This window comes from Mercenaria mercenaria, chromosome 15 (genome assembly GCF_021730395.1).
Source record: "Mercenaria mercenaria strain notata chromosome 15, MADL_Memer_1, whole genome shotgun sequence".
In the NCBI taxonomy this organism is placed as follows: Eukaryota; Metazoa; Mollusca; class Bivalvia; order Venerida; family Veneridae; genus Mercenaria; species Mercenaria mercenaria.
This window is the reverse complement of record NC_069375.1, coordinates 65,957,498-65,984,650: the sequence shown is the minus strand read 5'-3', so window position 1 is coordinate 65,984,650 and position 27,153 is coordinate 65,957,498. Positions and strand designations below refer to the sequence as shown.

At 35.7% G+C, this 27,153-nt stretch overlaps 1 protein-coding gene across 1 annotated transcript; it reads right to left on the bottom strand.

Annotated features, from left to right (window-relative positions):
* Window positions 1-408: 408 nt before the first annotated feature.
* On the bottom strand, window positions 409-27,153 carry LOC123557039 (serine/threonine-protein phosphatase 6 catalytic subunit). Its single transcript, XM_045348229.2, has 10 exons — window positions 27,030-27,153; window positions 18,549-18,644; window positions 17,282-17,347; window positions 16,610-16,677; window positions 15,852-15,925; window positions 13,706-13,785; window positions 11,514-11,631; window positions 10,531-10,622; window positions 8,148-8,205; window positions 409-2,651 (listed from the first exon to the last, which is right to left on the bottom strand). The coding sequence occupies exons 1-10, from the start codon at window positions 27,096-27,098 to the stop codon at window positions 2,461-2,463; spliced, it is 912 nt and encodes a 303-aa protein (XP_045204164.1). The 5' UTR covers window positions 27,099-27,153; the 3' UTR covers window positions 409-2,460.

Sequence of the window (27,153 nt, the reverse complement as noted above, 5' to 3'; positions counted from 1 at the left end):
TAGACCTACTGACCTAGTTTTTGATGGCACGTGACCCAGTTTCGAACTTGACCTAGATATCATCAAGATGAACATTCTGACCAACTTTCATAAAGATCCCATGAAAAATGTGACCTCTAGTGTGGTCACAAGCAAAAGTTTACGGACGCACGGACGGACGACGGACACCGCGCGATCACAAAAGCTCACCTTGTCACTTTGTGACAGGTGAGCTAAAAACGCTATCTTGGTTGGGCAACCAAAGTTTAAAATACTTCCAGTGAAAATCTGACATGTATTAAGAACTCGGTGAACACAAATAAGTGTAAATGATCAGCTGGTTAAGGTTTGAGCAAACCCATTAGTTGACCAAAATCTGATTAACCACCTTTAAATCACAAAAGGACTTTGAACTATAATAACAATATCTGACTTTGTTGATTTTTTTTAATCAATTATCATTCTTTCAAATTTACAAAATAATTCAATATATCAGTTCAACAACCAAAATACATACACTATTTTGCCAGCTGGAAATGTTTGCAATTTCACTTAGAGGGCATAATTTTAAGCAAAATTAAAATCATGCATAATAATATTATGTTCTTTCAAAAAGACTATATTCAAATTAGAATTTACTTAGTCATATAACAGATAAACTATAACCTTAAGACAAAAGACGTTAACTGGCTGAAAGAGAAAATGCAATGTTTTACTATCAATTAAAAATAACTATTCTTTATCATTTATAACATAGTTCACAAAACAAGAGCTGTCGTTGGACAGCATGCTCGACTATTCTCAGTGCTTGATAGTATAATATAAGCTACGAGTAAAACTTTAACATTACAATAAGCATATTCTAAGTCGAAATGGGGCCATAAATCAGTCAAAATGCTTGATAGAGTTGCCTCCTCCTTTTTACAGACTGGGGTCATGATGGTAAACAAGTATGCAAAATATCAAAGCAATCTCAATGGACTTTGAAAATATTTGGGGTGGTAAGCAAACTTTAACATTTGTGTGACGCTCACGCTCACGCCGGGGTGAGTAGGATAGCTCCACTATTCTTCGAATTGTCGAGCTAAAAATGCCACATGCTAAACATAATACTTTTTGGGTATCTTAAAAAGCTTTGTGATGCAAACAGTTCAGTTATACCAATAACCATGCCTTATTTCTGCTTTTTTCACGCCAAGTTTTACCATTCAAATTCAATAAGAAAAGAAAGAAGTGCAGTACCAGTATATAGATAATAAAGAATGTAACACTGCGGTTACAATTTTATTTGATAGGCATACAAAACTGATTAAACCAGATATTCCCTTTTGGGGGGTATACAAATTCAAAACCTTTTAAAATATATGTTAATTTCTTTGGATTTAATCACACTATCTCTAGCTTTAGAAGCTCAGATGTCCACCAGATATTATTTCAGGTTTGAGTAGAGCCAATGACCAATCAGACATTGGGAATACATTAAATGTTACAGTTCAGGGAATACTGTGACATGATACCATCTTTACAACTTTAGAAGATAAGAATTCTTCCAGGTATTATCAAGCCAATGACCTGCAATCCAGCCGGACTGCTTTCTTACATGAAGACTCAAGCCAGGCTAAGATTTGCAGAGAAGAAGAGACTAGGAACTGGTCAGCAATTTTAATCACAAGGCCACAGAGGCCATTGAATTCAATTTATACACCCAGACTGCTTCTCTACATAATGAAAAATTCCATAACTTTTCAAGTGACTGATTACGTAAGTCACATTTTTTTGTTCTTGTTTGTTGGGACTGACATAACAATGACATAATTATAGGTCAAACAGCAACTTTTCCAGCTTCTAATGGGGGAGGAAATCTCATTTTATTTTAGACTGCAGAGGCATGTTGGTAGAACCAACCACTTTCTCTAAGCCAGTTTGATGACTTCCTTGCATGATGAATGTTATAAACTAAAAAAGTGTGTTGTAATATTCTTTATCACATGTTTGACATTGCGGGAGTGAAATTAAGCCATTACATAAATTTGATAATATACTAGTGTAATAAAGCTTTGACTACGGCGTCGTTTCAAGTATAGGAGACGTTGGTCAAATTAACTTGTTTATAATAGTTTAAGAAAGTAGAATTTCTGATGTCTCTGCTCGAAAAGCTTACATGTGATAAAAAGAATATTACATTTGTGACTTTCCACACTGAATTTATTAAACTCGTTGAATAAAATTGATAAAATGCTCGGCAGAGCTCTGCATTTTATTATTTTATTCAACTTGTTTAATAAATTCAATATGAAAAGACACTCATGTAATATCCTCTATATAAAAAAAGAACATGATTTGTGTCACTCAGTGTCCAAAATGGTCCTAGTATGTTCTCCATCTTATAAAAATCAACTCTATCAATGATTTATTACATAGCACATTATATACAAAAAACACATGCTAAAAATAGACTGCAAAATATCCAATCTCATCGCATCATAGAAAGTATGGCGTTGTAGTCCGCGAGGGTATCACACGTTCGTTGTCTGGCACAGCTTTAAACAGCTTCGCTTCACGATTATCTGCATCTTTAAAGTCTATGACGGCGGCAATATTTCCACATCTGTAACAATAATTTGGCGCCGACCAGATAGTGACCAGTTTCTCATCAAACATATACTTAAAACCTGAAAAATTATAGAATACATATTAAAAAGAGGACAAATTTGTTATTTCTAGGATCTGTCAAAATGATTTTTTCAGCATCACTGACCCAATAGAATTCCACCCCTCCATTCCAATAAATTCAGGTTAAAGCTGGTGGAGTGTAAAATATATATGTATGCACATTACTCACATGTAAATATGGTAATAAAAGAAATCTATTGAAGCTATTGAAAAAACTAGAAATGTGTCCATGGGACTCAGATGGCCCCACTACATGACATTAGTCAGGGGCCAGAACTCCTACAATACTGAATGAATCCGGATGCGAAACCCCAGGTGCACAACTACACATGCTGACCAACATTCCTGTAAACTTTGGTGATTCTAGGTCAAATACTTTTGGGGCTATGCGCAACACAGCATTAAAATGACCAATTTTTTACTAAGTCAGGGGCCATAACTCCTACATGACTGGATGAATCCGGATGCGAAACCCCAGGTGCACAACTACACATGCTGACCAACATGCCTGTAAAGTTTTGTGACTCTCGGTCATATACTTTTGGAGCTAGGCACGACACAACATTAAAATGACCAATTTTTACAAAGTCAGGGGCCATAACTTCTACATGACTGAATGAATCCGGATGCGAAACCCCAGGTGCACAACTACACATGCTGACCAACATTCCTGTAAACTTTGGTGATTCTAGGTCAAATACTTTTGGGGCTATGCGCGACACAACATTAAAATGACCAATTTTTTACAAAGTCAGGGGCCATAACTCCAACATGTCTGGATGAATCCGGACGCGAAACCCCAGGTGCACAACTACACATGCTGACCAACATGCCTGTAAAGTTTTGTGACTCTAGGTCATATACTTTTGGAGCTAGGCACGACAACATTAAAACAAGAGCACCGCCTTGCGGGTGCTGACGCTCATCTGATTTTTTTTGTGTAATAGAAATATTGTCCTACCCATGATTTTCTAAGTCTAAAAAGGGCCATCATTCTTGCAAAAAGCAGGATAGAGTTATGTTTCTTGATGTACAGTGTCCACTTATGATGGTGAAAAACTGTTGCAAGTTTTAAAGCAATAGCTTTGATAGTTTATGGAAAAGTTGACTTAAACATAATACTCAACCAAGAAAATGATTTTCTAAGTCCAAAAGGGGCAATAATTATTGCAAAAAGCAGGATGGAGTTATGTTGCTTGCTGTACAGGGTCAGCTTATGATGGTGAACAAGTGTTGCAAGTTTCAAAGCAATAGCTTTGATAGTTTAAGAGAAAAAGTTGACCTAAACATAAAACTTAACCAAGAAATCTGATATTTTCTAAGTCCAAAAGGAGCCATAAATCTTGCAAAAAGCAGGACGGAGTTATGTTTCTTGCTATACAGGGTCAACTTATGATGGTGAACAAGTGTTGCAAGTTTTAAAGCAATAGCTTTGATAGTTTAGGATAAAAGCTGACCTAAACATAAAACTTAACCAAGAAAGCTGAGTTTCTAAGTCCAAAAGGGGCAATAAATCTTGCAAAAAGCAAGATGGAGTTATGTTTCTTGATGTACAGGGTCTGCTTATGATGGTGAACAAGTATTCCAAGTTTCAAAGCAATAGCTTTGATAGTTTAGGAGAAAAGTTGACCTAAACATAAAACTTAACCAAGAAATCTGATATTTTCTAAGTACAAAAGGGGCCATAAATCTTGCAAAAAGCAAGATGGAGTTATGTTTCTTGCTATACAGGGTCAGCTTATGATGGTGAACAAGTATTCCAAGTTTCAAAGCAATAGCTTTGATAGTTTAGGAGAAAAGCTGACCTAAACATAAAACTTAACCAGGCAACGCCGACGCCGACGCCGACAACCGCTCAAGTGATGACAATAACTCATCATTTTTTTTCAAAAAATCAGATGAGCTAATGACCAATTTTTACAAAGTCAGGGGCCATAACTTCTACATGACTGAATGAATCCGGACGCGAAACCCTAGGTGCACAACTACACATGCTGACCAACATTCCTGTAAAGTTTTGTGACTCTACGTCAAATACTTTCAGAGCTACGCGCGACACAACATTTTCGGAAGGACGGACGGACAGACAGACGGAAGGACGGACGGTCAAGAGCAAATCTATATGCCCCACCCCCCAAAGTGGGGGCATAAAAAACTCCTGAGATTTTCAAATTTCCTCTTTCTCTATCCTACAATTAACTTTAATCTTTTTTTACCAGTCTACAACAGATTTTTTTTATCTATTTTCCACAAGACTGTATACTGTTTTCCTTCCAAATACTGCAATTAGGAAAGAGCGCCCAAATTTTGCCATTTCTTACTTTTTCTGTAAATGTAATTTAAATTAACCTTTCATTGTAAAGAAAGTAGAGTAAAAATACATAACATATAATTGTCTTAAAACAAGAGGGCCATGAAGGCCCTGTATCGCTCACCTGACCTATTGACCTAAAGATCATCAAGATTAACATTCTGACCAAGTTTCATCAAGATATGTTCATAAATGTGGCCTCTACAGTGTTAACTAGCTTTTCTTTTGATTTGACCCCGTGACCTAGTTTTTGACCCAACATGACCCAGATTTGAACTTGACCTAAAGATCATCAAGTTTAACATTCTAAGTTTCATGAAGTTACAGTCATAAATGTGGCCTCTAGAGTGTTAACAAGCTTTTCCTTTGATTTGCCCCCATGACCTAATTCTTGACCCAACATGACCCAGATTCAAACCTGACCTAAAGATCATCAAGTTTAATATTCTGACTAAGTTTCATGAAGATATAGTCATAAATGTGGCCTCTACAGTGTTAACAAGCTTTTCCTTTGATTTAACCTAGTGACCTAGTTTTTGACCGAAGCTGACCCAGGTTTAAATTTGACCTAAAGAGCATCAAGATAAACATTCTGACCAAGTTTCTTTAAGATATGGTCATAAATGTGGCCTCTACAGTGTTAACTAGCTTTTCCTTTGATTTGACCAGGTGACCTAGTTTTTAATCCTACATGACCCAGATTCAAACTGGACCTTAAGATCATCAATATTAACATTCTGACCAAGTTTCATGAAGATATAGTCATAAATGCAGCCTCTACAGTGTTAACAAGCTTTTCCTTTGATTTGACCTGGTGACCTAGTTTTTGACCCCAGATGACCCAATATCGAACTCATCCAAGATTTTATGGAGGTAACATTCTGACCAAGTTTCATTAAGAATGGGCCAAAAATGTGACCTCTAGAGTGTTAACAAGCTTTTCCTTTGATTTGACCTGGTGACCTAGTTTTTGACCCCAGATGACCGAATATCGAACTCGTCCAAGACTTTATGGAGGGTAACATTCTGACCAAGTTTCATTAAGATTGGGCCAAAAATGTGACCTCTAGAGTGTTAACAGTCAAATTGTTGACGACGGACGGACGGACGGACGGACGACGGACGACGACGGACACAGGGTGATCACTAAAGCTCACCTTTGAGCACTTCGTGCTCAGGTGAGCTAAAAATCAATAAGAACTAGATAAAGTTTTTCAATTAAAATTTACGTCTCCCACCCCTTAACACACAGAAATCGTAAAATACAAATTAAGCGCCATAACTCTAGAGAAAATCAATGAACCCCAACAATCTAATAATATAAACAACTAGGTTTGGCAGTGGTAACTCTTGTAACTTTTGGTGGAATTCAAATCTGTAGTACTGGAGAAGTAGCATAGATATCAATCAATTTGACAAATCAAGGGTCATAACTTTCCTGAAAATCATTAAATCAGGACATGACTATGATATGTACAACTACATTTCCCACTAATCACTTGTGAGGTTTGGTGAAGTGTAAACAAGTGGAAAAAATATGATACTATTATTAAATCAATGGCAATAATTCCACAGAAAATCACAGAACCGGAATATACCTATGACATGGTTAATTAGGCTTGGAACTGATATCCCCTGTATGGTTTGTTGGAAAACTGTCCAATGGTGTATGAGATTGCAAAATATGAAATTTGAAAATAAAGGGTCGTAACTCCCCTTGGAATGAAAATCACTGAACCTCGACACCCTGATAATCAGCATGCCCACAGGATTTTTAAAAAGTGGGTACCTGTACCCACTACTTTTGGAAAAAGTGGGTACAGGCTTAAAAAATCTGGGTACACTGAATTTTCCCAAAACATGAACATATGTACTGGTATGAAAACTAAAAGCAACAGATATTAGATAATGTTTACAGTATTTATTCAGTAAACTCAGTCATACTGTATTTATATAGGCCTAGCCTGTTTACTATATGCTGCTAAGGCATAAAGAACAGTATTTAACTATTACGAATGTCTAAGGCCTAAATGCTTCAGCAGCTTTTTCTCTGGCTTAGGCATTTTCTTACAGTAGTACTCGATGACCATTCTGTTTTGCACATTATCAACAGTAAGCCTGCAGGAACTAATGCTGTATGATGCCTATTTTGTAGTGAAAACCCAGCCTTTCATATGGCACTGAGGTCAATTTAATATTTCCACCCAGAATGAAGTTTTTCATGCTCGTCTGCCATTTTTGTTAGTGATGTATTTGGAGTAATCTAGATCGCGCAGATGTTTGCCGCTGGAAGCTTATTGGTTTTCTGTTCAAAAGCAAGCGTTTCCCGGGTTTTAGGTTAGCGACCACCAATTTTTGAGCCGAATTCGTTTATTTGCTGGCCACAACAAATATGCGTTCCTGCACACACGGCCATCGAAAAATTTGCGTGCACATTGTGTTTTCTGCGTGAAAAACGCAGGATTCTGCGTGACTGGGCATGCTGATAATATACTTAAAAACACTTGGCACTGATCATTCCTTTAAAGTTTGGAAATCCGCCTATTATATAAGAGAAGTGGACAAAACATAAATGAATAAAGGGCCACAACTCAACTGAAATCATCAAACCAGGAAATGCTAACATTAACAATATGCATAACAAGGCTTGGCAATGATGACCCTTGAGTAGTTTGGTGTAAACCTGCCCAGTGGTGTCTAAGGAGTTGCGTTAACAAACTTTGTGACATACAGACAGATGGACAAACAGACAGACATCACAAAATCAATATATTTCCCAAACTACATGTGAGACACATAATAAGTGGATCATCCCAGTGGCATACATACAGTAAGGCATGTCAATTCCTCAGTACTTTCTTCTGAGAAACAATTTCTATGGGTGGGAAAAAAATCATGGAAGTACTTCTCAGACCACTAAAGGATTTTACTTCATGTATTATTGGATTAATGAAGTTCAGTAGAATTGTTACCATATTTCAAAGAACATGTTTGAACAAAAATATACAAGGTGTTGTTGTGTTTTATAGTTTGATATATCATGTTTCATTGCTCAGATGTTTGGATATTCAACCAGTAGGGCTAATGCGAGTGTGGTTCAGTTCTTTTGCATCTGATCACTGAATTGTGATAAAGCAGTTGATAAACCATGTGAATACCTTGATGATTTACAAAGTAAACCTACCTTCATGCACTAACTGGTGAGCTCGACATATTAACTTGAGACCATTGATGTGTACAAACTGAAAAACAACAATGAAAATATTCTATTACTTTTCTGTTGGATTTAATGCCATTTTTCAACATGGATTCCTTAATACAGAAGTGCGTAAGTTTTCAACAAATAAATCTTTGTTCTTTTTTGTTTTTGTTGGATTTAGACTCACACTGACACACTACAGGACAATTGGCGACTTTTCCAGCTTTTGATGGTGGAGAAAGACCTCAGGTGCCTCCCAAAAGCACTGTTTCAGGGCACATGTACAGAATCATTAGCCTTCCATGAGACAGCTGGATGGCTTCCTCATTTGAAGAATTCTACACAAGTAACGTTTTGAACCAAAATCAGTGCAGGGCAAGTATTTGAAGTCAGCAACTTTAACTGTTCATCAATGAAAGCTCAAACTTCCCCACATGAATTAGAGGTGGATGACAAATTACCTCAAATAAATTGTATTCATTTCAAGAATTCCGATGCTCTTAGTCTACCTACTGAGCAAACTAGAGTGATCAAATAATAATGGAAAGTAAGCTAAATGTGTTAAAAGAAGCAAGTTTCAATCAATAGGTGGTCATTTTCATGAATTATATATCACTGTGTATTGTCCTATACTGGAAGCTTGACTAGGTAAAATCCTGTTTCAGTGACCTTCTGAAAATCTGCTGCCATTTCCATGTGCGATATTGTAGGCAACTTACTATAGTAGGGTTGTTAACAGTAATATCTCAGCTTTCAATATGCTCAAAGAAAATGTTGTGCTGATAATGACAGTTTGGTGGCATTGTTATTTCCATGGTAACCCCAATTATGAGACATTTTTCTTATTAATTACTTTTTTAGGCTCTCAAATTCTGATCTAGCTCTTTGTTTATAAGGAACATTCTGATTTATATTCTGTTTTGATGCAAATGTCATCTTGTTTTCTGTCCGATTTTTATGACAATAGAACACTCCAACAACTACTTTTAGGAAATATATAGCTTTGTAATCCATGGTTGGCTTATATCTTTTAACCAGAAATTATAGCCAATCTAAAAAAAATGACAACTAACTTTCGCTTCTGATACTGTTGACATGAGGTGGCCAGTGTTTCCATATTTTATCAAAAGAGATAAACAGTACCTTGGTGAATAATACAAAACAGAAGGTTTGAATATTACATACAAATGAGCATATAATACCCAGTCTTCGAACCCACACCCTTATAATTTATAGACTTTTTATACTGCACAACCAGTATAACAGTTTTGCTCTACACTTCATTATGAACAAGGCCTAACATTGTTTTTACTTGGTTGATTGTTCAGTTTGTGAAAGTTAACATTAACAAAAGGCCAATTACTGGCTACCTTGACTAGTTTAGAAATAAGGTAGGGGTCACTGAAACAGGTACCACAGAAAATCTGTAAGGCAGATCCGGGTTGGTTGTGATAAACAGTACCAAATATTTTTGCTGAAAGATTTTCCACTCTTTATTCCATCATCTGAATTGGGGAAAGGCTACACTATAGTAATCCATAAATGAGACTAGTTCTTCTCCAAGAATTTATCTACTGTAAAATCATTAAATTTCGTGGGCAAGAAATATCGTGGTTTTGGTCAAAATGGCAAATTCGTGGGGATATGAATTCGTGGATTTCAACTTTTGAACATAAAATGAATGGGAATTTTACTTGTTCGTTGGGATTAAATTTCGTGGATTGACTAAACCACGAAATCCACGAAAATTAGTCCCCCACGAATATTAATGATTTCACAGTAATTCTACCAATGGTATTTTAGGGTCACTGAAACTGGTACTTTGAGGACACATTTTGCATAATTTTTTGAACATGTGTACCATGCTCATTTTTTTACTTCACAAGTACTGTAAAATCATTTTTATTCGCGTAGGACGAATTTCCTCGTATTTCGCGCTAGGACTGATGCGCGAATTTGAGACTGTGCTATTATAATTTTTTGATTATATTTTTCATTGCTAAAATTGAAAATGCGCGAATTAAAGCCCGCGCTAAACAGTCCTTCACAAGTAAAAATTTTTAGAATTAGACGAAACGGCAAAATCTGATTCGAACAGATGGACAGTTCAATCTAATTCAAACTGACATCCAGTTCAATCTCTATATGCCCAGGGTCACAAAAAAAATATCCACTGTTTATTGAGACATAACTTTTGCATACTTCGTTTACTTACACGTTTTTGTGGGTAGTGTTTTTAATCTAAAATATAACACTGCTTCTAAGCACAACATGTTTATTTTAGGTTTACAGAGATAATGCCAACTTAATTTTTTTTTAAATAAACATCTTTAATTGTTCTATTGAAATATTTTGAAAAGATACTGACCTCATTAGTGACCTTGGCCCCAAACAACCATCCTGCTCCCCTAGGACTCATTGCCCATGTGTCAACTTCTTCTGGGTCTGACCATACTAAATGTTTGCTAGGTCAAGGACAATAACATCAGTATGCTTTAGCTAAGAAAACTTTCTGTAGAATCAGTAACCAAGCTCTAGGACTAATTAGAAGTTATTTAACTTACATTTTTCAATAAAAATAATCAAATTTGTATGTTCCTAAAACTTATTTACTGGCATAGCAACTTTCTGTTTACTAGTAGTATGTCTTCCTTTGATGAAGACTTCAATGCTCCGAGTGAGGCTTGGACCCACATCAATGAGGGGCAAGTGATTTGAAGTCAGCGACTTTAACCACCTGGCCACGGAAGCCCATTCTTTCTCTGCATCATTTATATTGCGCCGTTTTTATAATAAACACATTCAAAGGCACTTTATATAGCACAAACGCAGCCACTCAGGGTGCTTAATTCATCTGCTACTAGTACAGACACAGAGAAATACGACCAGAGAGACAGAATGGGACAAAGCCCCGAAACAGAGGGAAAAAAATCCTTTTAGACACAGACCTGTCAAGCTTACTTAGCCTAGCTCTTTGCAAATATACATTCTGCTTCTTTAATAATGTGCCTTGTGTATAGCACAGATACACTCGAAGTAGTCTTTCCTTGGAAGAACCAGTACTGGCCTCTTAGAAAACTGAGAAAGACATAGAGACCATACTAGTTGTTTCAGCAACTGTTTACGGTTATTTAAGTCTCAGACTTTATATCAATACATGGCAACAAAAAAACATCTTTTTCACTAACTAACCCATTTCAATAACCATCCCCATTACAAGCTAGCATCTGACATTATAGTTGTTAATTTGCTTAACAAGATCTAATGGTAATATGTAAATGCACAGATTTTTTTTCCGTCCAAGGTAAAGGTCCAATCAAAACTATGCAAATATTCTTATATAAAGGATATCACAGAAAGCTCCTTTGTGTGGAATTTCTTGTGCTCTCTCTATTGTTCTGATCTGGTCTATTGTCTTCAGGTCTGGTGACAGCCCTCCATGTACACACAATATACACTCATCTATTATCTGTAATATACAAATAAAACAGTAAGTGAATATGTTTAACATTTAAGTAGTAAACAAAATAATTATTAAGTTACGAGCATCAATTTCTCTATAAACCTTGTAAGTTTTATTTCCTAACACCAAAAATAGTTACCACAGGAACTGTTATAGAAAAAAGTAATGCAGAGATAAAGGAACAGTGACATTCTCTAAAGCATCCTGTAAAAGAATACAGGAATTAGCTGTTGACGGCTTGTGATACAACCTGATACCAGTGGTTTAGAAAGACCATTACATTTTCCGACACTGGCTGGTGTCAATGAAGCCTGATAGATGGTCGCTTCTAACAAAAGAATAGAGCTGCTTTTGAGAAAAGTGCACATCTCCCGAAACTGCCTAATCATCTAAATAGTAAGTCTGTAGGGATAATACACGTTTTTTTGTGTATTAACGTCTGCAGAAGCCCGCGGGATTGTTTGTGACCGAGACCGAAGGTCGAGTTCACAAACATATCCCAAGGGCTTCTGCAGACGTTAATACACAAAACAAACGTGTATTGTCGCTATTCTTGCATAAAAATGTATTTCACGACGATTTAATATGTATTGTTTTCATATGTGATGACTTGACGATTCCGGTACATTTTTTATTTACCATTCCAGTTGTTCTTGGAAACGGTAAACATGTTTTAAATATCCGTATCCAGGGCCCGGAAATAAACAACACTATCAAAAGCACATCCTGAAGGTTTTTAAGCGACTTTTTTAACTCTCATTATTACAAACATAAAATTACCAATACTTGTTCATATCATTTCACAATTTGATGGACTGAATCACAATTTCCAGAATAGGAACTTTACATTCGAGTTATATTGAGTACGGACACGCAGTTGGAGTACGGATGAGTACGAACATACTGTCAAGTTTCCAAGCTGCTTATATAAATTCTTCGAGAAATTAGATATAAACACACTGACTGATTTTTACCAAAATCATAAATATCATACCTAAAAACAAAGAATCGCACAGGTGAACACGCGATTCTTTAACATTCACGGTTGTCTACAAAATCTGAACTGACGCAGAGTTCTAAAAGGGGAGTAAACAAGGGAAGAAACGAGTACGAACAATGTTGGGGGCAGCGCATTTGGCGTAAGTTACTGATACAGTTAAACATTCTATAGTTTAAATTGCATCTTTAATGCTTCAAGAAGAGGTTTTAATGAAAAAAAAAAGACGCAGATACCAGATGTCAATCTGCGCAGAATTACATATACGTCCCTGGGAAAGCATTTCAAAAATAAAAATCGGGTATTAACAGCACGTGAATTGCCTTGTTTGCACACGATTTTTCTCCCGTTAATACATGGGCGGATCCAGTAAAAAAAGTAGTTTTTATGCAAGAATGTCTTTATATATTGTTTACTCAGAGAAAATGTACCTTTGATATGTTCGGAATAAGTTTTGGAGAACAATGTTATTGGCCTTTAATGGAGTAATGGCCTTTCAGTAATTCAAGGGCCATTATTCTTAAGTTCCCGGGCCAATTTGGCTAGTTGTAAAACTTGGCCGAGGACTTATTGGCAAACACATTTTGTTCAAGTTAGATGAGGATCGGATGAGAAATGTTTGCCTTAGAGTGCGTACAAGATTTGTGACAGACAGACACACACACAGACAGGAGAAAATCAATATGTCTCCTATACCATTGTGCGGTGGAAGACATAATTCATCCCATGGGCAAGATAATCTAAACATCAGTGGTGTTAGATAAAGATTTCTTCACAAGAAGGTAACTTTTGTTGAAACCATAACATTTCATACTAACAATATGTTACTGTATCAAAATTACAGGTAGTCCTTTAAAAAGTTCTGAATGTACTATTGACAAATTTTTGTGTAAATTATATTTCGCAGTTTCATGGTTATAATCATCACTTGAAGATATATGAAACATAAAAGTTCCTGTTTTAGGACAAGTAGATTAATATTCTCAAATATTCTAAATTCACAAAAGGCATTTTTAGTGAATATTATCGAAAATAAAACAATCAAAATATTACCAAGTCTATAGTAACATAGACTACACTTACAGCTGCAACTGTGAGTAAATCAAACACTTTACAACAGTATCTCCAGGCATTTGCGTTTCCATATTTGGTCTGACATTCATCTGTAAAATATAATTCAATATTTCTGTCATTAAAGGCTCACTACACAATTAAAATGAGTTGCACTACTGAACAAGAGCTGTCATAGGACACAAAACACTGGACTATATCAATATTTTCAAGTGAAACGGGACATATTTGAGGAAACAGCTATCACTAGACTGAAAAGTATACCTGATGTGAATGATGATGCTGCACAACAGTCAGTTAAATCCATAGAGTGAAAAATGTACATAATTAATGGCATATTTCTGCCAAGAAATGCATCTTGTGTCATATGTGGCTGGGCGAAGATGTCAAACAACTAATACAAATATGAATAAAATCTATCAAGTAATAACAGAGACACATCAAAACTTTGACTGAGCTGTGGACGGAGATGCAAGGTCTAATAGGCTAGCTTTCCATATATCATTTATAGTGTACAATTACAAAGCACATTTTATTCTATCCTTCTTCTTAGTAATTGTTAAGACCTCTAATTCATTTAAACACCTGACCACAAAATTCTTGAACAACAAAATTTAATACTGATGTTCCGAATATCTCCTTTTACATTCCCAATTTGTAAACTGTCATATAATTTCTAAAATGCTATAGTGACAATAATGTATTTTTCTATGAAATTTCTTCATTTGCAATTTTATCTCTTTCTGAGGTATCATTAAATATACTCAAACAGTTAATGATGGTTATTGAAATACCATTCTAGATATAAAATACACTGAGCTGTTTAAACTGTGTGGAATAGGCAATTTTCTACTGCTGCATCACAAAATACATTTTCTAGGGGCAACTTTGGGGAAAAAGGCAAGTTCAATTCATGATAACAGGACCCAAGTATTTAAACAATTGAAGCCAATGACGCTTTGTAACCTCTGGAATGCTCTGACCTTAGCACTAAGAATTGTAAGATTCACTGGGGATTTGCCAAATTGGTAAGCACCAATTGTATATAAAGCTTCATCTAAGGAAACACATTTGGTCTGTAAATATTGTGGGATTTAATGTTTCGTTTGTTAACAATCTCATATCAATAAGTGCTTTACTACAATCTTTATCTCTATTACAGTCAACAGACAAACTAATGTCTAGCAATTTTATAGGGAAATATTTCCAAAGTGTTCAGACATATCTGTCACACTTTCCCTGACAGGAATGAAATTTTTTATCATACAATCCCAAAAACAAAAGAATCCAAGCAGACAAGATACAACAAGATTCATGAGAATTGTTTTCATTACTGTGAATCATTTAATTTTGCGGAAATAAAATTCCATGGTTTTGCCAATGACGTTTTTTTTTCGCTGGGATATAAATTAACCATGAACATTAGTCTCCTGCAATTTTTTATAATTTCGCAGTAAATGAACTAAGATGTTTTTTTTCTAATATAAACAATATTCTCTAAGAAAAGCATTAAGTGACAGACTTGACTGACCCACATAAGAATACAGATAACTTAAATATCACAGCTTGTTTTGTCATACTTTCATTAATTAATGACAGTTTGCAAGTTAGGAATTCTTGTATGCAATTTCAACATTTTCAAGTTTTTACTGTAAGCAATACAAGTGATTTTTGTACTACATTTACGTCAGGAGAATACTCTATTGCCTAACACGAGTCTGTAATCATGGTCTGCACTGTTCGCCATTCAGTCAGTATCGTTTTGATAAGCACCCCTTTTAACAGTTAATGGTACTGTCCAAACTGAAAGATGGACAAGTTCATTATAGAAATTTAGCAGGGTAAGGGTTAATGAAGTGGACCCGCAATGACACATAGCAGTTTCCATAGGATTTCAGACTCATGTTAGGTAACTGAGCATTCTCCTGATATGAATGTAGTACAAACAGCACATGACTTTCAGTAAAAACTTGAAAAATGCCAAAATTACATACAAGAATACCTAACTTGCCAACTAACATTAACTGCCAATTTTTTTTCCAACACTGATTGGCAGACTATTGTTGAACTTATAAATCACTTTATTGTTAAAAGCCTCTCTCCGTGCATTCTTTTGTATATAACTTTTAATAAAAGACAAACGTATACATATAGTTACCATAGAAACCATATATCTGTGTAATCTGTCGGCTTTCATGATTGCCTCGTAGAAGAACAATCTTGTCTGGCCACCTACAATTAGAAAAATTTAAATAAACAAAGTAACTTAACCTTGTCTGTGCATCCAAAGGATACTCGTATGGATTTGATTTGGTAAACTTGTCACAAAGGAGACTTAAAACCAAAGGACTGTTAATTTAATGGTTCATCTCTAGATTTTTGTTGGTTAGAAGTGGGGAGGGGCAAGTATAAGATAGGGTCTTGTACCTGATTTTTTGCTAGACTGATTTGAAAAATTTCAACCTCATGCAAGTTTTCATAATGGGAGTCTATGGGAAAGTCGCAACTTTCGTAACATTTTCGCAAATAGAAATTTTTCTACAATGTAGATTTTAATGAAACTTTAACAGTTGTAAATAAATATATGGCCTATAATATGGTGAATAAAGTGTATAGGTCTGTGTGCTTATTTTTGAGATATTTGGCTATGATTATAATGAACTGCCTATTTCAAGCTAACTTTAAGACATTATTTTGAATTACTTAAAGTTTCAGATGTTTTAATATCATATTTAAACTTTAGAAAGATAGTAACAGTGCCATTTTAATAAATTTACTCACTGGTTGCCATTAATTCATAAACTGATTTTCGTTTCCGTATGCCGAATCCAGGCATTATTCTATGTTTTTCCGGATAAATGACGTTACACCATGACAAACATGCAGAATTACCTTAAAGCTTAACAGAATACTTACTTTGCCTTTAGTGTGAGAAGTAATGTGAAAGTTTCCAAGCTGTAGTAACCTCTGTCTACAAAATCTCCCTAAAAATATAATTATACAAATTCTCCCTGAAAATATAATTATACAAAATATCCCAGAAAATACATATACATTCTCACTGAGAGTACATACTTTAAAAGAAAAATATATTATTTAAATTAATCAAAAGCAAACCTTTTGGACATGGTTATGTGAAAATAAAACAATTCCCCAGAGTTTGATACAATGTTAATAGTACATGTACTCTTGAGTAAAGCAAATGAGCTACACCATGAGAAAACCAACAAAGTACGTTTGCGATCAGCATGGATCCAGACCAGCTTGCGCATATGTGCAGTCTGGTCAGGATCCGTGCTGTTCGCTAAGCGAACAGCATGGATCCTGACCAGACTACGCTAATGCACAGACTGGCCTGGATCCATGCTGGTCACAAACGCACTATGTTGGTTTTCTCATGGTGCGACTCAATTATATTCAAAAGTTGAAATCCACAATAAATGATACGCCCACAAAATAGTCATTTAATCCAAAACCATGAAAATATAAACCCAAGAAATTAAATGATTCCACAGTATACAGCAAAACTTTAATCAGTGAGGAATTAATCAGATTTTTATTCCCTGCTTCCCTGCATTTTGTACTTACCATGAAGATATAGTTTGTGTCGGGCATCTGTCCACCTGTCCTGAACAACTCCATCAAATCGTAAAACTGAAACACATAAATTTTATTTTATTATTCAAAAGATGTACACTTTTTGTAACTGAAACAAACTTTAACTGTAAATAATAATTATACAACAATTACTTATAAAATGATACAAAATGAAAATACGTTTGTACATGTATATATTTTATATTCTAACATGGCTCGATTGGATTTACAGTCAAACAAAGAAAGAAATCAAGCTCTGTACATTGTATATTCTGCGATAAACAATGGTTGACGCATGGACCGTTAAGAGAGCATTAGTACGACAATTATGACGTCAACTTGCCGCATGACATCCGATACATTACTCCTCCGGTAAATGAAGTCCAGCATAATATTCGTTAAATTATGTCAATGAGCATGTCAGAATGAAAACAATCAAGGCCTTCTTTTGATTTACAGTCTTATTTATCAATTATGATGTGAAACTATGACGTCAAACTGCCGCATGACATCCGATACATTACTCCTCAGGTAAATGAAATCCAGAATAACATTTATTAAAATATGTCAATGAGGCTTTATTATTGTCAGAATGAAAACATTCAAGGCCTTCTTGTGATTTATCATCTAATATACCATGGTTCATCGTTCAGATGTTTCAGTATTTAACCACGCCCTCGTGGTTCAATTCCTACACATCTGTACTCTAAACCATGGTAAATCAGACGATAAACCACTCAAGGGCCTTGATTATTTGTTATACAAGTAAGTACAAAATGTCATTAAGACAAACTTTGATTTTAAATATCAAAACAAAATCATTCTTCAATGACTTGCAAAACAACCTTTACACAAAAATTATGATATTAAATGTAATAAACTGAATGTCCTGCACCAAACAGCAAAATGTTAAAATTCATGTGGGACCAGAGGTGAAAGAAATTTATTAGTATGAACATTATCATTCTAGCTAGCGGCTTTTGGCATTTACTGTAAATGCGACATATGACAAAGGCATAATTTAATCTTTATCATGCTGGTTATGGTTGGTTCTGCCTTTACGACCAGTGTAGATCATGATCAGCCTGAACATCCGTGCAGTCTGATCATGATATGCACTGTTCGTCATTCAGTCAGTATCCTTCTTGGTAAGAACCCCTTTTAACAGGGAATGGTACTGTCCACACTGAAAGATAGACCAGTCCATTTTAGAAATTTAGCAGGGTAAAAAGGTTATTTACAATGCATTACCACCTACCTGTCCATGTATGTCTCCACATACTGTGACTGGTGTAGACACTGGCTGTACATTAGACTCCTCCAGTAGCAGCTCACACACCATGTCACATAATCTCTGTAATCACAATGTTTTCAAATCAAGAATGGTAAATAATACCCTTAAACACCCCATATTACGTTTAAACAGATCCCTAGACCTGGCCAAGACCAAAATTACCATAAAAAGTGAACCTGAGGGAAAAATACCAAGGGAGAGTGCACTCTAAAAATATGGCTAAAGGGTGAATCCAACAGTAAGGATGTTGGAAGTGACCTATAAAATAATAAACATGCAAGTACAATACTCCTCCTTAACTTTTTCAAAGCTCTCCAGACTGCACAAGAGAGTCAAACACTTATGATACCAATTTATAATAAATCAATAGATTAGTTAGATATTAAAACAGCACTGCAACAAATAGCAAGAGCTGTCATAGAAGACAGCCTGCTCAACTATTTCAATGCTTGAGGTGGAACAAATATCTTAAGTTTGAATAAAATCCATCTGGTAATGACAGAGTTAGAGTGACAGTGCATCAATACTTTAACCTGAAATTTTAAGTATTGAATCTGTCTGTAGGACACAGGATGTGCCCCCACTGGTACATTTGTCACAAATTAAGAGGCAATAATTCAAATGTTTGCAGTCTTAATGGGGTATAGCTTCAACAAATATTTTATGAAACGGATTGATTATTTAGGCCATATATGCTTTTTGAGCTATGAGCATCACAAACAAAAAATCCACTATTTTGGCTATTGCAGGGGCCATAACTCTGTAATAAGCCCTAAGATTCTCAAGAAGAATGCCAAGTGTGCAAGGTCACACCATGATAAAGACTCAAGCAAGGTTTCAGGAATTTACATCAAATACTTATTGAGCTCGGCACAATTAGGTGAAAATGTGCATTTTTTTTTACTATTTCTGGGGCCATAACTTATCAAGAGGGTCATGATGACCCTGGATCGCTCACCTGAGTAATATGAGCTACATAATTCAAATGTCAAACTGATGATAAAATATTAAGAAAGTGACAGACAGTAGGTCACATTCATGGTCAATGAAATTCAGTTTTACGATTTGTGTGCAAAACTGTGTACATGTCATCAAAATTTCAAGGCTGTATCTTAAAAAACAAGGAAGTAGGTCAGTAGGTCAAGGTCACAGTCAAGTGACATCATATTACTTGGGGTCATCAGGTAATTATAATTAAACAGTCTTGGAAATAGGATCAGATGATTTTTAAAGTATTTTCCTATATAACTCACACATTAACTAAGTGACCCCAGGGTGGGGCCTCTTTTAATCCCAGGGGCATAATTTGAACAATTTTGGTAGAGGACTACCAGACAATGCATCATACCAAATATCAAAAGCCTAAGTCGTATGGTTTCAGACAAGAAGATTTTTAAAGCTTTTTCCTATATAAGTCTATATAAAACTTGGGACCCCCAGGGCAGGGCCTCTTTTCAACCAAGGGGTACAATTTGAACAATTTTGGTTGAGGACCATAAGACAATGCTACAAACCAAATATCAAAGGTCTAAGTGTTGTGGTTTCAGACAAGAAGATTTTTAAACTTTTTTCCTATATAAGTCTATGTAAAACTTGGGACCACCGGGGCGGGGCCAAATTTGACCCTAGGGGGATAATTTGAATAATCTTGGTAGAGGACCACTAGATGATGCTACATACCAAATATCAAAACCCTAGGCCATGTGGTTTTGTACAAGAAGATTTTCAAAGTTTTCCCTATATAAGTCTTTATAACCATGTGACCCCCGGGGCGGGGCCATATTTGACCCTAGGGGGATAATTTGAACAATTTTGGTAAAGGACCACTGACTAGATGATGCTACACACCAGATATCAAAGCCCTAGGCCCTGTGGTTTTGGACAAGAAGTTTTTCCTTTCGGTTGCCATGGCAACCAGAGTTCTGCATTGAATTCAATTATTTGAAAATTTTTGAAAGGGGGCCACCAAAGGATCATTCCTGTGAAATTTGGTGTAATTCTGCCGAGTGGTTTTCAAGAAGATTTTTTTAGAACTTGTTGACGGACGACGCACCATGCACGACGGACATCAAGTGGTCACAATAGCACACCTTGTCACTTCGTGATAGGTGAGCTAAAAATAGGGGGTGGAGCCAGCCAAAAAATTAAGAGGTGTGCAAGTTAATATCATGATAAAGACGTATGCAAGTTTTCAACCATTTATATTAAATATTTTTTAGTTTTGTGCGTCACAAGGTGAAAATGTGCATTTTTGACTATATGACAGGAGCCATAACTCTGAAAATAGGGGGCGGACCCAAATGAAAAATAGGAGGTGCACAAGTTCATATCATGATTAAGACTCATGCAAGGTTTCATGAATCTATATCAAATACTTTTTGAGCTAGGGGCGTCACTAGGTGAAAATATGCATTTTTGACTATTTCAGGGGCCATAACTCTAAAAATAGGGGGCAGAGCCAGACAAAAAATAAGAGGTGTGCAAGTTCATATCATGATAAAGACTCATGCAAGGTTTAATCAATTCATATGAAACACTTTTTGAGCTAGGCGTGCCACAAGAAGAAAATGTGCATTTTTGACTATTTCAGGGGCCATAACTCTAAAAATAGGGGGCGGACCCAAATGAAAAGTAGGAGGTGCGCAAGTTCATATCATGATTAAGACTCATGCAAGGTTTCATGAATCTGTATCAAATACTTTTTGAGCTAGACATGTCACAACTTGAAAATGTGCATTTTTGACTATTTCAGGGGCCATAACTCTGAAAATAGATGGCGGAGCCAGGCGAAAAATAGGAGGTGCGCAAGTTCATCTCATAATCAAGACTCATGCAAGGTTTCATCAATTTTTATGTCAAATACTTTTTGAGCTAGGCGCGTCATAAACTTCAGACAGACGGACGGACGCACGGACAAGACCAAATCTATCAGGCCTCTACACTAACAGTGTCCAGGGGTCCCCAAATTCTACCCAGGGACACCCATTATTCAAAGCTAGGTATTCCTCCAGGATACCTTTTTCTGATAACTACAATGTAATAGCCACTTTAAATACAGAGTTACATTCAAAGGTTTCTTGATACTCGCAGAATATTCCACCAAAAAGAATGAAACTAATGTTGCTTTCATCTTACGAAATTAGACTACTAAATCTTAAATCGTACTTATAGTTTTTTCTTGCTTCAGTTTAAATTCAGGAACGACCATTATTAGTTGCAACAAATTAAAGCATACAGACTGTTGCTGAATTTAATTCAAAACAAGAAAAGAAATAAATATGATTTAAGATTTAGCAGTTTTGGTTGAGTATATTTTCATCCTTTCAAACTGGAGGGATCCCTTGTATTGGTGAGGGACACCAAATTTTACAGGTATGGGGCCCTCTGGGACACCCCTGAAAAAAGTTAGTGTCCAGGCCTGTCTATATGCCCCCACCACTCATGGGGGGGGGGGGGGGCACAAAAAGATGGACAATTCATAAAACAGTGGTGCCAGAGTTGTGGCTCTTGTGATAAATGAATTGTGTGATGAAGTGGAACAACTATTTCAAGTTTGAATCAAATCCATTTAGAAATAACTGGGACAGAGTGAACAGCGTATCAAAACTTAAACCTGAAATTCATAGTAGAAAAGGGGAATAATTCATGAAATATTGGCGCCAGAATTATGGTCTTGTGTCATAAGATGTAAGTGATGATGTGGAAGTTTGAATCAAATCCTTTCTGTAATTATAGAGATATAGTGAAAATACATCAAAACTAACCTTAAATCATTAGTAAAAAGGGGACATAATTCATGAAAAATTGCTGCCAGAGTTATGGACCTTGTGTCATATGATGTGACTGATGATGTAGAACAAATATTTTATGTTTGAATCAAATCCATATAGAAATAACTGAGACTGAGTGAAAGTTCATCAAAACTTTAACCTGAAATTCAAGTAAAAACTGGGGATAATTTTATTAAATCCTAAGATATTGGTGCTATAGTTATGGCCCCTGTGCCAAATGATGTGGGTGATGATGAGGAATAACTATTTTAAGTTTAAAACAAATCCATCAAATAATTACAGAGATAAAGAGAAAGTGCATAAAAACTTTAAGGTGTGGACGAGGAAGGACGCAGATGCCTGGTCCAGTAGGACAACACAATAAATTAAAACAATATATAGGCTGGTGGACCCATTCCAGTCAAATAAGTTTGTTGTCTAGAGAACAGGTTCCGGTTCTCTAGCCACTGCCATACTACAGAGATCTAATAAGCAGGGGAAAACTTCAGAAAATGCTTAATCTAATTTTTTGGTAGTGGCTAATCGTACGACTCTTCCGTACAAATAGTGGAATAGCCCACAGGTGGCTATTCGTACAGAAGTTTTGTATTACATTGTACTGATGTCATTTAAGTTAACCAATATATAATATTATTATATTTTCAACCAATTTCTTTACTTTTCAGTCACAAGTATTTCAGAAGTATTTAAAACTCTTTAAATCCGGGAAAAATACTATCGCAATTTCGATAAATAATCATTGCAATTTTGAACCAAATTTGGAAGCTTTTATCAAGTTTCATCGACCTAATAATGAAAATAATCAACACGAGGGTCACATGGATAACTTAAGAAAATAAGAACCTTCATGCACTGGTCAAAATTTTCGACGTGTCTGCAAAGTATTCAGTGTGTGTGTGAGTTAGGGTTTAACGTCCTTTTCAGTCATATAAATGACAGTCTACTTGTAGCAGTGAGCACAATGCCCAACTTTATAGCGCTGCCTCACTGGAATATCACGCCGTAGACACGTGGCATGATACCCCACCCAGTCACATTATACTGACACCGGGCTGACCAGTCCTAGCACTATCCCCTTAATGCTGAGCGCCAAGCGAAGAAGCTGCTAGTACCATTTTTTAAGTCTTTGGTATGACGCGGCCGGGGATCAAACCCACGACCTCCTGCACTCGAAGCGGACGATCTACCACTAAGCTACCGAGGCGGTAGTGCAAAGTATTCAGTTCCTTTAAGGAGACGTCACGACTGAGATAGTTTAGCATTATTACAATACACAGTCGGTATTGAAATTGTGTTTCTAATACATGTGCTAATTAGATAAATCCTCAATATCTATGTGAAAATAAGGGATGTGTTTTGTATGATTGCAACACTGTGAGTTGCTCTAATTACTGACAAATGACTGAAACAATAGGAATTCGTACGAGAGATGGATAGACAAAACAACAGTGAGGTAACAATATATTCTTTTATTGTTTAAATGTATGAGTTGTAAGCTACAATAAAGAATACCCATTTTATGAAAATCAAACTGGAAGTTAGAAATAACAGAAAAAAATTAATTAGGTCATGAGTCATCATATACCTGTCAAAATTTGTCATTAGTTTTGGCAGTGGCTAGGGTTACGGTACCGTAATCCTAGCCTCTGATTCTAGGATTACGGGAGTTCCGTATTTCTAGACAACCCTATGAGAATAGGCTAGGATCACGGAAGTATTTAAGAGGAATCAAATATATATGTTAGGACATGCATAAATGATGTTGTTAACTTAATTGTTTCACTTAAAATAGCGATTTTTCATGTCTGCCATATTATTTCGTGTTATCGATCCGCCATTTTGGGTTAGTAAAATAAAGGTGGACAGTTATTTATGCGCTGTTGATGAATGATTATGAATGATAAAAGGCAAAATATTCTTAATGAAAATAGTAATGTTTTCAATGTTTACATAATTGTCCAACTATATCCGGGCAACATCACGAGGAGTGCTCAGTTCAATTGGCCCATTTCTTTTACTTTTCAATTTCCATAAAAAATAATTGTTCTTTTTTTTTTTTTAAAATATTGTTGTAATTTTGTTTTTGTTTAGAGTACGTTATTATTTCATAGTCATGATTATGCAATTTTTTCCTTTCATTTTTAATTGTTTTTCTCTATTTTGTTTTCTTTTCTCTTTCTTCTTTTACTAACCCATAATACGACAGACATGAAAAATCGCTATTTTAAATGAAACAATTAAGTTAACAACATCATTTATGCATGTCCTAACATATATATGATTCCGCAATCCTAGCCTATTCTCATAGGGTTGTCTAGAAATACGGAACTTCCGTAATCCTAGAATCGGAGGCTAGGATTACGGTACCGTAACCCTAGCCACTGCCATTAGTTTTTGCAAGCTGTCAAACTTATTTTTATCTCTCTATTCTGCAAATGCATTGTTTTTGAAAGTATCTTGGACGGATATTGTAATGTGCAACTTACTTTATATTCCACATTAATATTTGTGCTTGAAATTGCTTTGTTGAGCTCACCGACGTCACATATGAATGTCTATTGTTTTAGTTCATATCTGTTATAAAGGTATCAACAGGGGTGTAAAATTTTTTTTCACACCACTCGCCCTGCAGGACTAGTAGCCAGTAATATCTACTCGCCCTTAGTGAACAGCCACTCGCCCTAATAATTGGCACTTTTAATACTGTCACTTTTATGATAGGAGTATTATGTACAACAGTATTATTTCCCGAAAAATATTTATTTTGAAAAGTGTCTAAAAATTTTGGACACAATAATCATCGTCCATCCACCCGTGTTGAAAGAGAGGGAAAAAAACGTTAAAGATTATCGGTAATTATTCAGTTGATAAACTAAGTAATTGACCTTGTTTTCATGATCAATTTACACCCCCTCAAAGAGCTAAAAGAAGTGTGTCAGTATCTTGACATCTGAAGTGGAGATCAAAGCGGTATTTTTGCTCGAGATTGTCATGGTATTACGTCATGTTTTCGCGCCATGTGGCACATCACTGTCTGATCGTACGGCATCAGTTCTTAAAATTGCTGAGAAATAGAAATCAATAAAAAGTTTCTTCTTTAATTTGTTATCAAAAGCGAATGTGCTATATCCCGTATAAAAGGTAAATGTCTCAAACGACAGTTACTATAGTGGATATCCTACCTCTGTGACCTATTTGCCCTCAAGGAATTAACATTATTGTTTGACAAAAAAACCTTTTAAATTGTTGGTCAAAAATACATGTACAAAGATTCATTTAAAACTTATTAAAAACCGCAATGACATCACATTGCTTTATTTTAAAATCGCATTTCTATTTACGTTCACGAGGTCACGTGACCTATTCTGCCGCACTAAAAGAAATCGGTTTGCCAAAAATCGTTTTACTCCATGTATTGTAATTGCTGCCGCTTTTTCATTATTTAAGATTTTTTTATTCTGTTTTTTGTTCTTTCTGGTCAAAAGTTTGCATTTTATGCCCAGAGTATTCATCATTTATTTACTTTTAGAAAGAAATAAGTAACTAAGATCGCGCTGTTTGAATTTTTACAAATGATTATATGAAAATTCGACCGTTTTTATAGAATTTTGCCTACATTTCGGTCGATATCTTATTAAGATCATTATAGAATTCAAATAGTATTATTTCTCAAGAGGTGTTGAAAACTTAAAGCGAAAATGTTAAAAAATGAATGCACTACGCACGGTTTTTGTGTACGTGTCGATGTAAATTAGATATTTAATACGATAGGTCGCACGTGCTTGTGGAATGGAACATTACCGGCATGACATTTTGGTATCTTTACGATTCGCGGGTGAATTTCAGTCAATCCAGGTAGCGACTGAACCATCTCAAAGTTTGTTGACGTTTTGGAGTTGTAATTTCTGAATTTTGGTGAAGTAAGGACGTAAAAAACCACTCGCCCGATCGGTCGAGTATACAGCGAGGTCCGCTCGTCCTACTCAGACTTTAACTCGCCAATGCGAGCGGGCGAGTGGAATTTTACACCCCTGATCAAATCTCAATATTAAGAATTGTTCCTTTCTGGTAGACAAAGTAAACTATTTGGTTGAATCATGATATAACGGTTTTTGGAAAGAACTGAATATTCTTTGGTTTTTTGTTATTCACGGGAAATTCAAAAAGTGACATCACCTTAAAACAACGAGAAAAATACAATCTTGAACAAACCTATGAAATGATCTTCATTTTTTGAAATGTAGCCTGCTTTTAGTAAATACAAATATCGATATTCATTTTGATTACCGGACCTCTAGCCTGCCCTGTATGGGTTGTCTAGGTTTGGTAACCGGACCTCTAGACCAGGTCCATTTACAGGGCCCCTACTCGACCTAGCCACTGCCAAAAAATTATCTCAATATTTCCCAGGATAGTTGGACTAATTCATGCCCATAATGAATTTCCGGCAATTTCCTTGCAATGCTGTTTTGTATCAAGTTATGTAGAGACCAAGAGGTGGGATAGTCTTCAAGAAATTTTGTTGCAAAAACTTGTGTCATAAAATCTACCCCCACCCGTTTTTTTGCTCAGCATGATCTTCACAGACGTTTCTATTGTAAAATTAAAACAAGTCCCGGCCAGTTGTATCTTTTTACTGTACAAAATATCAAACCTTCAAGTCATTTTCCGGAAGATATTTGCATTCTTTCGCTATTTCTATCCATTTATCTACATTATACATTTTTTCGGATAATGTTCGCTTCCTGTTTTGATTGCTACGGACTGAATATTCAGAG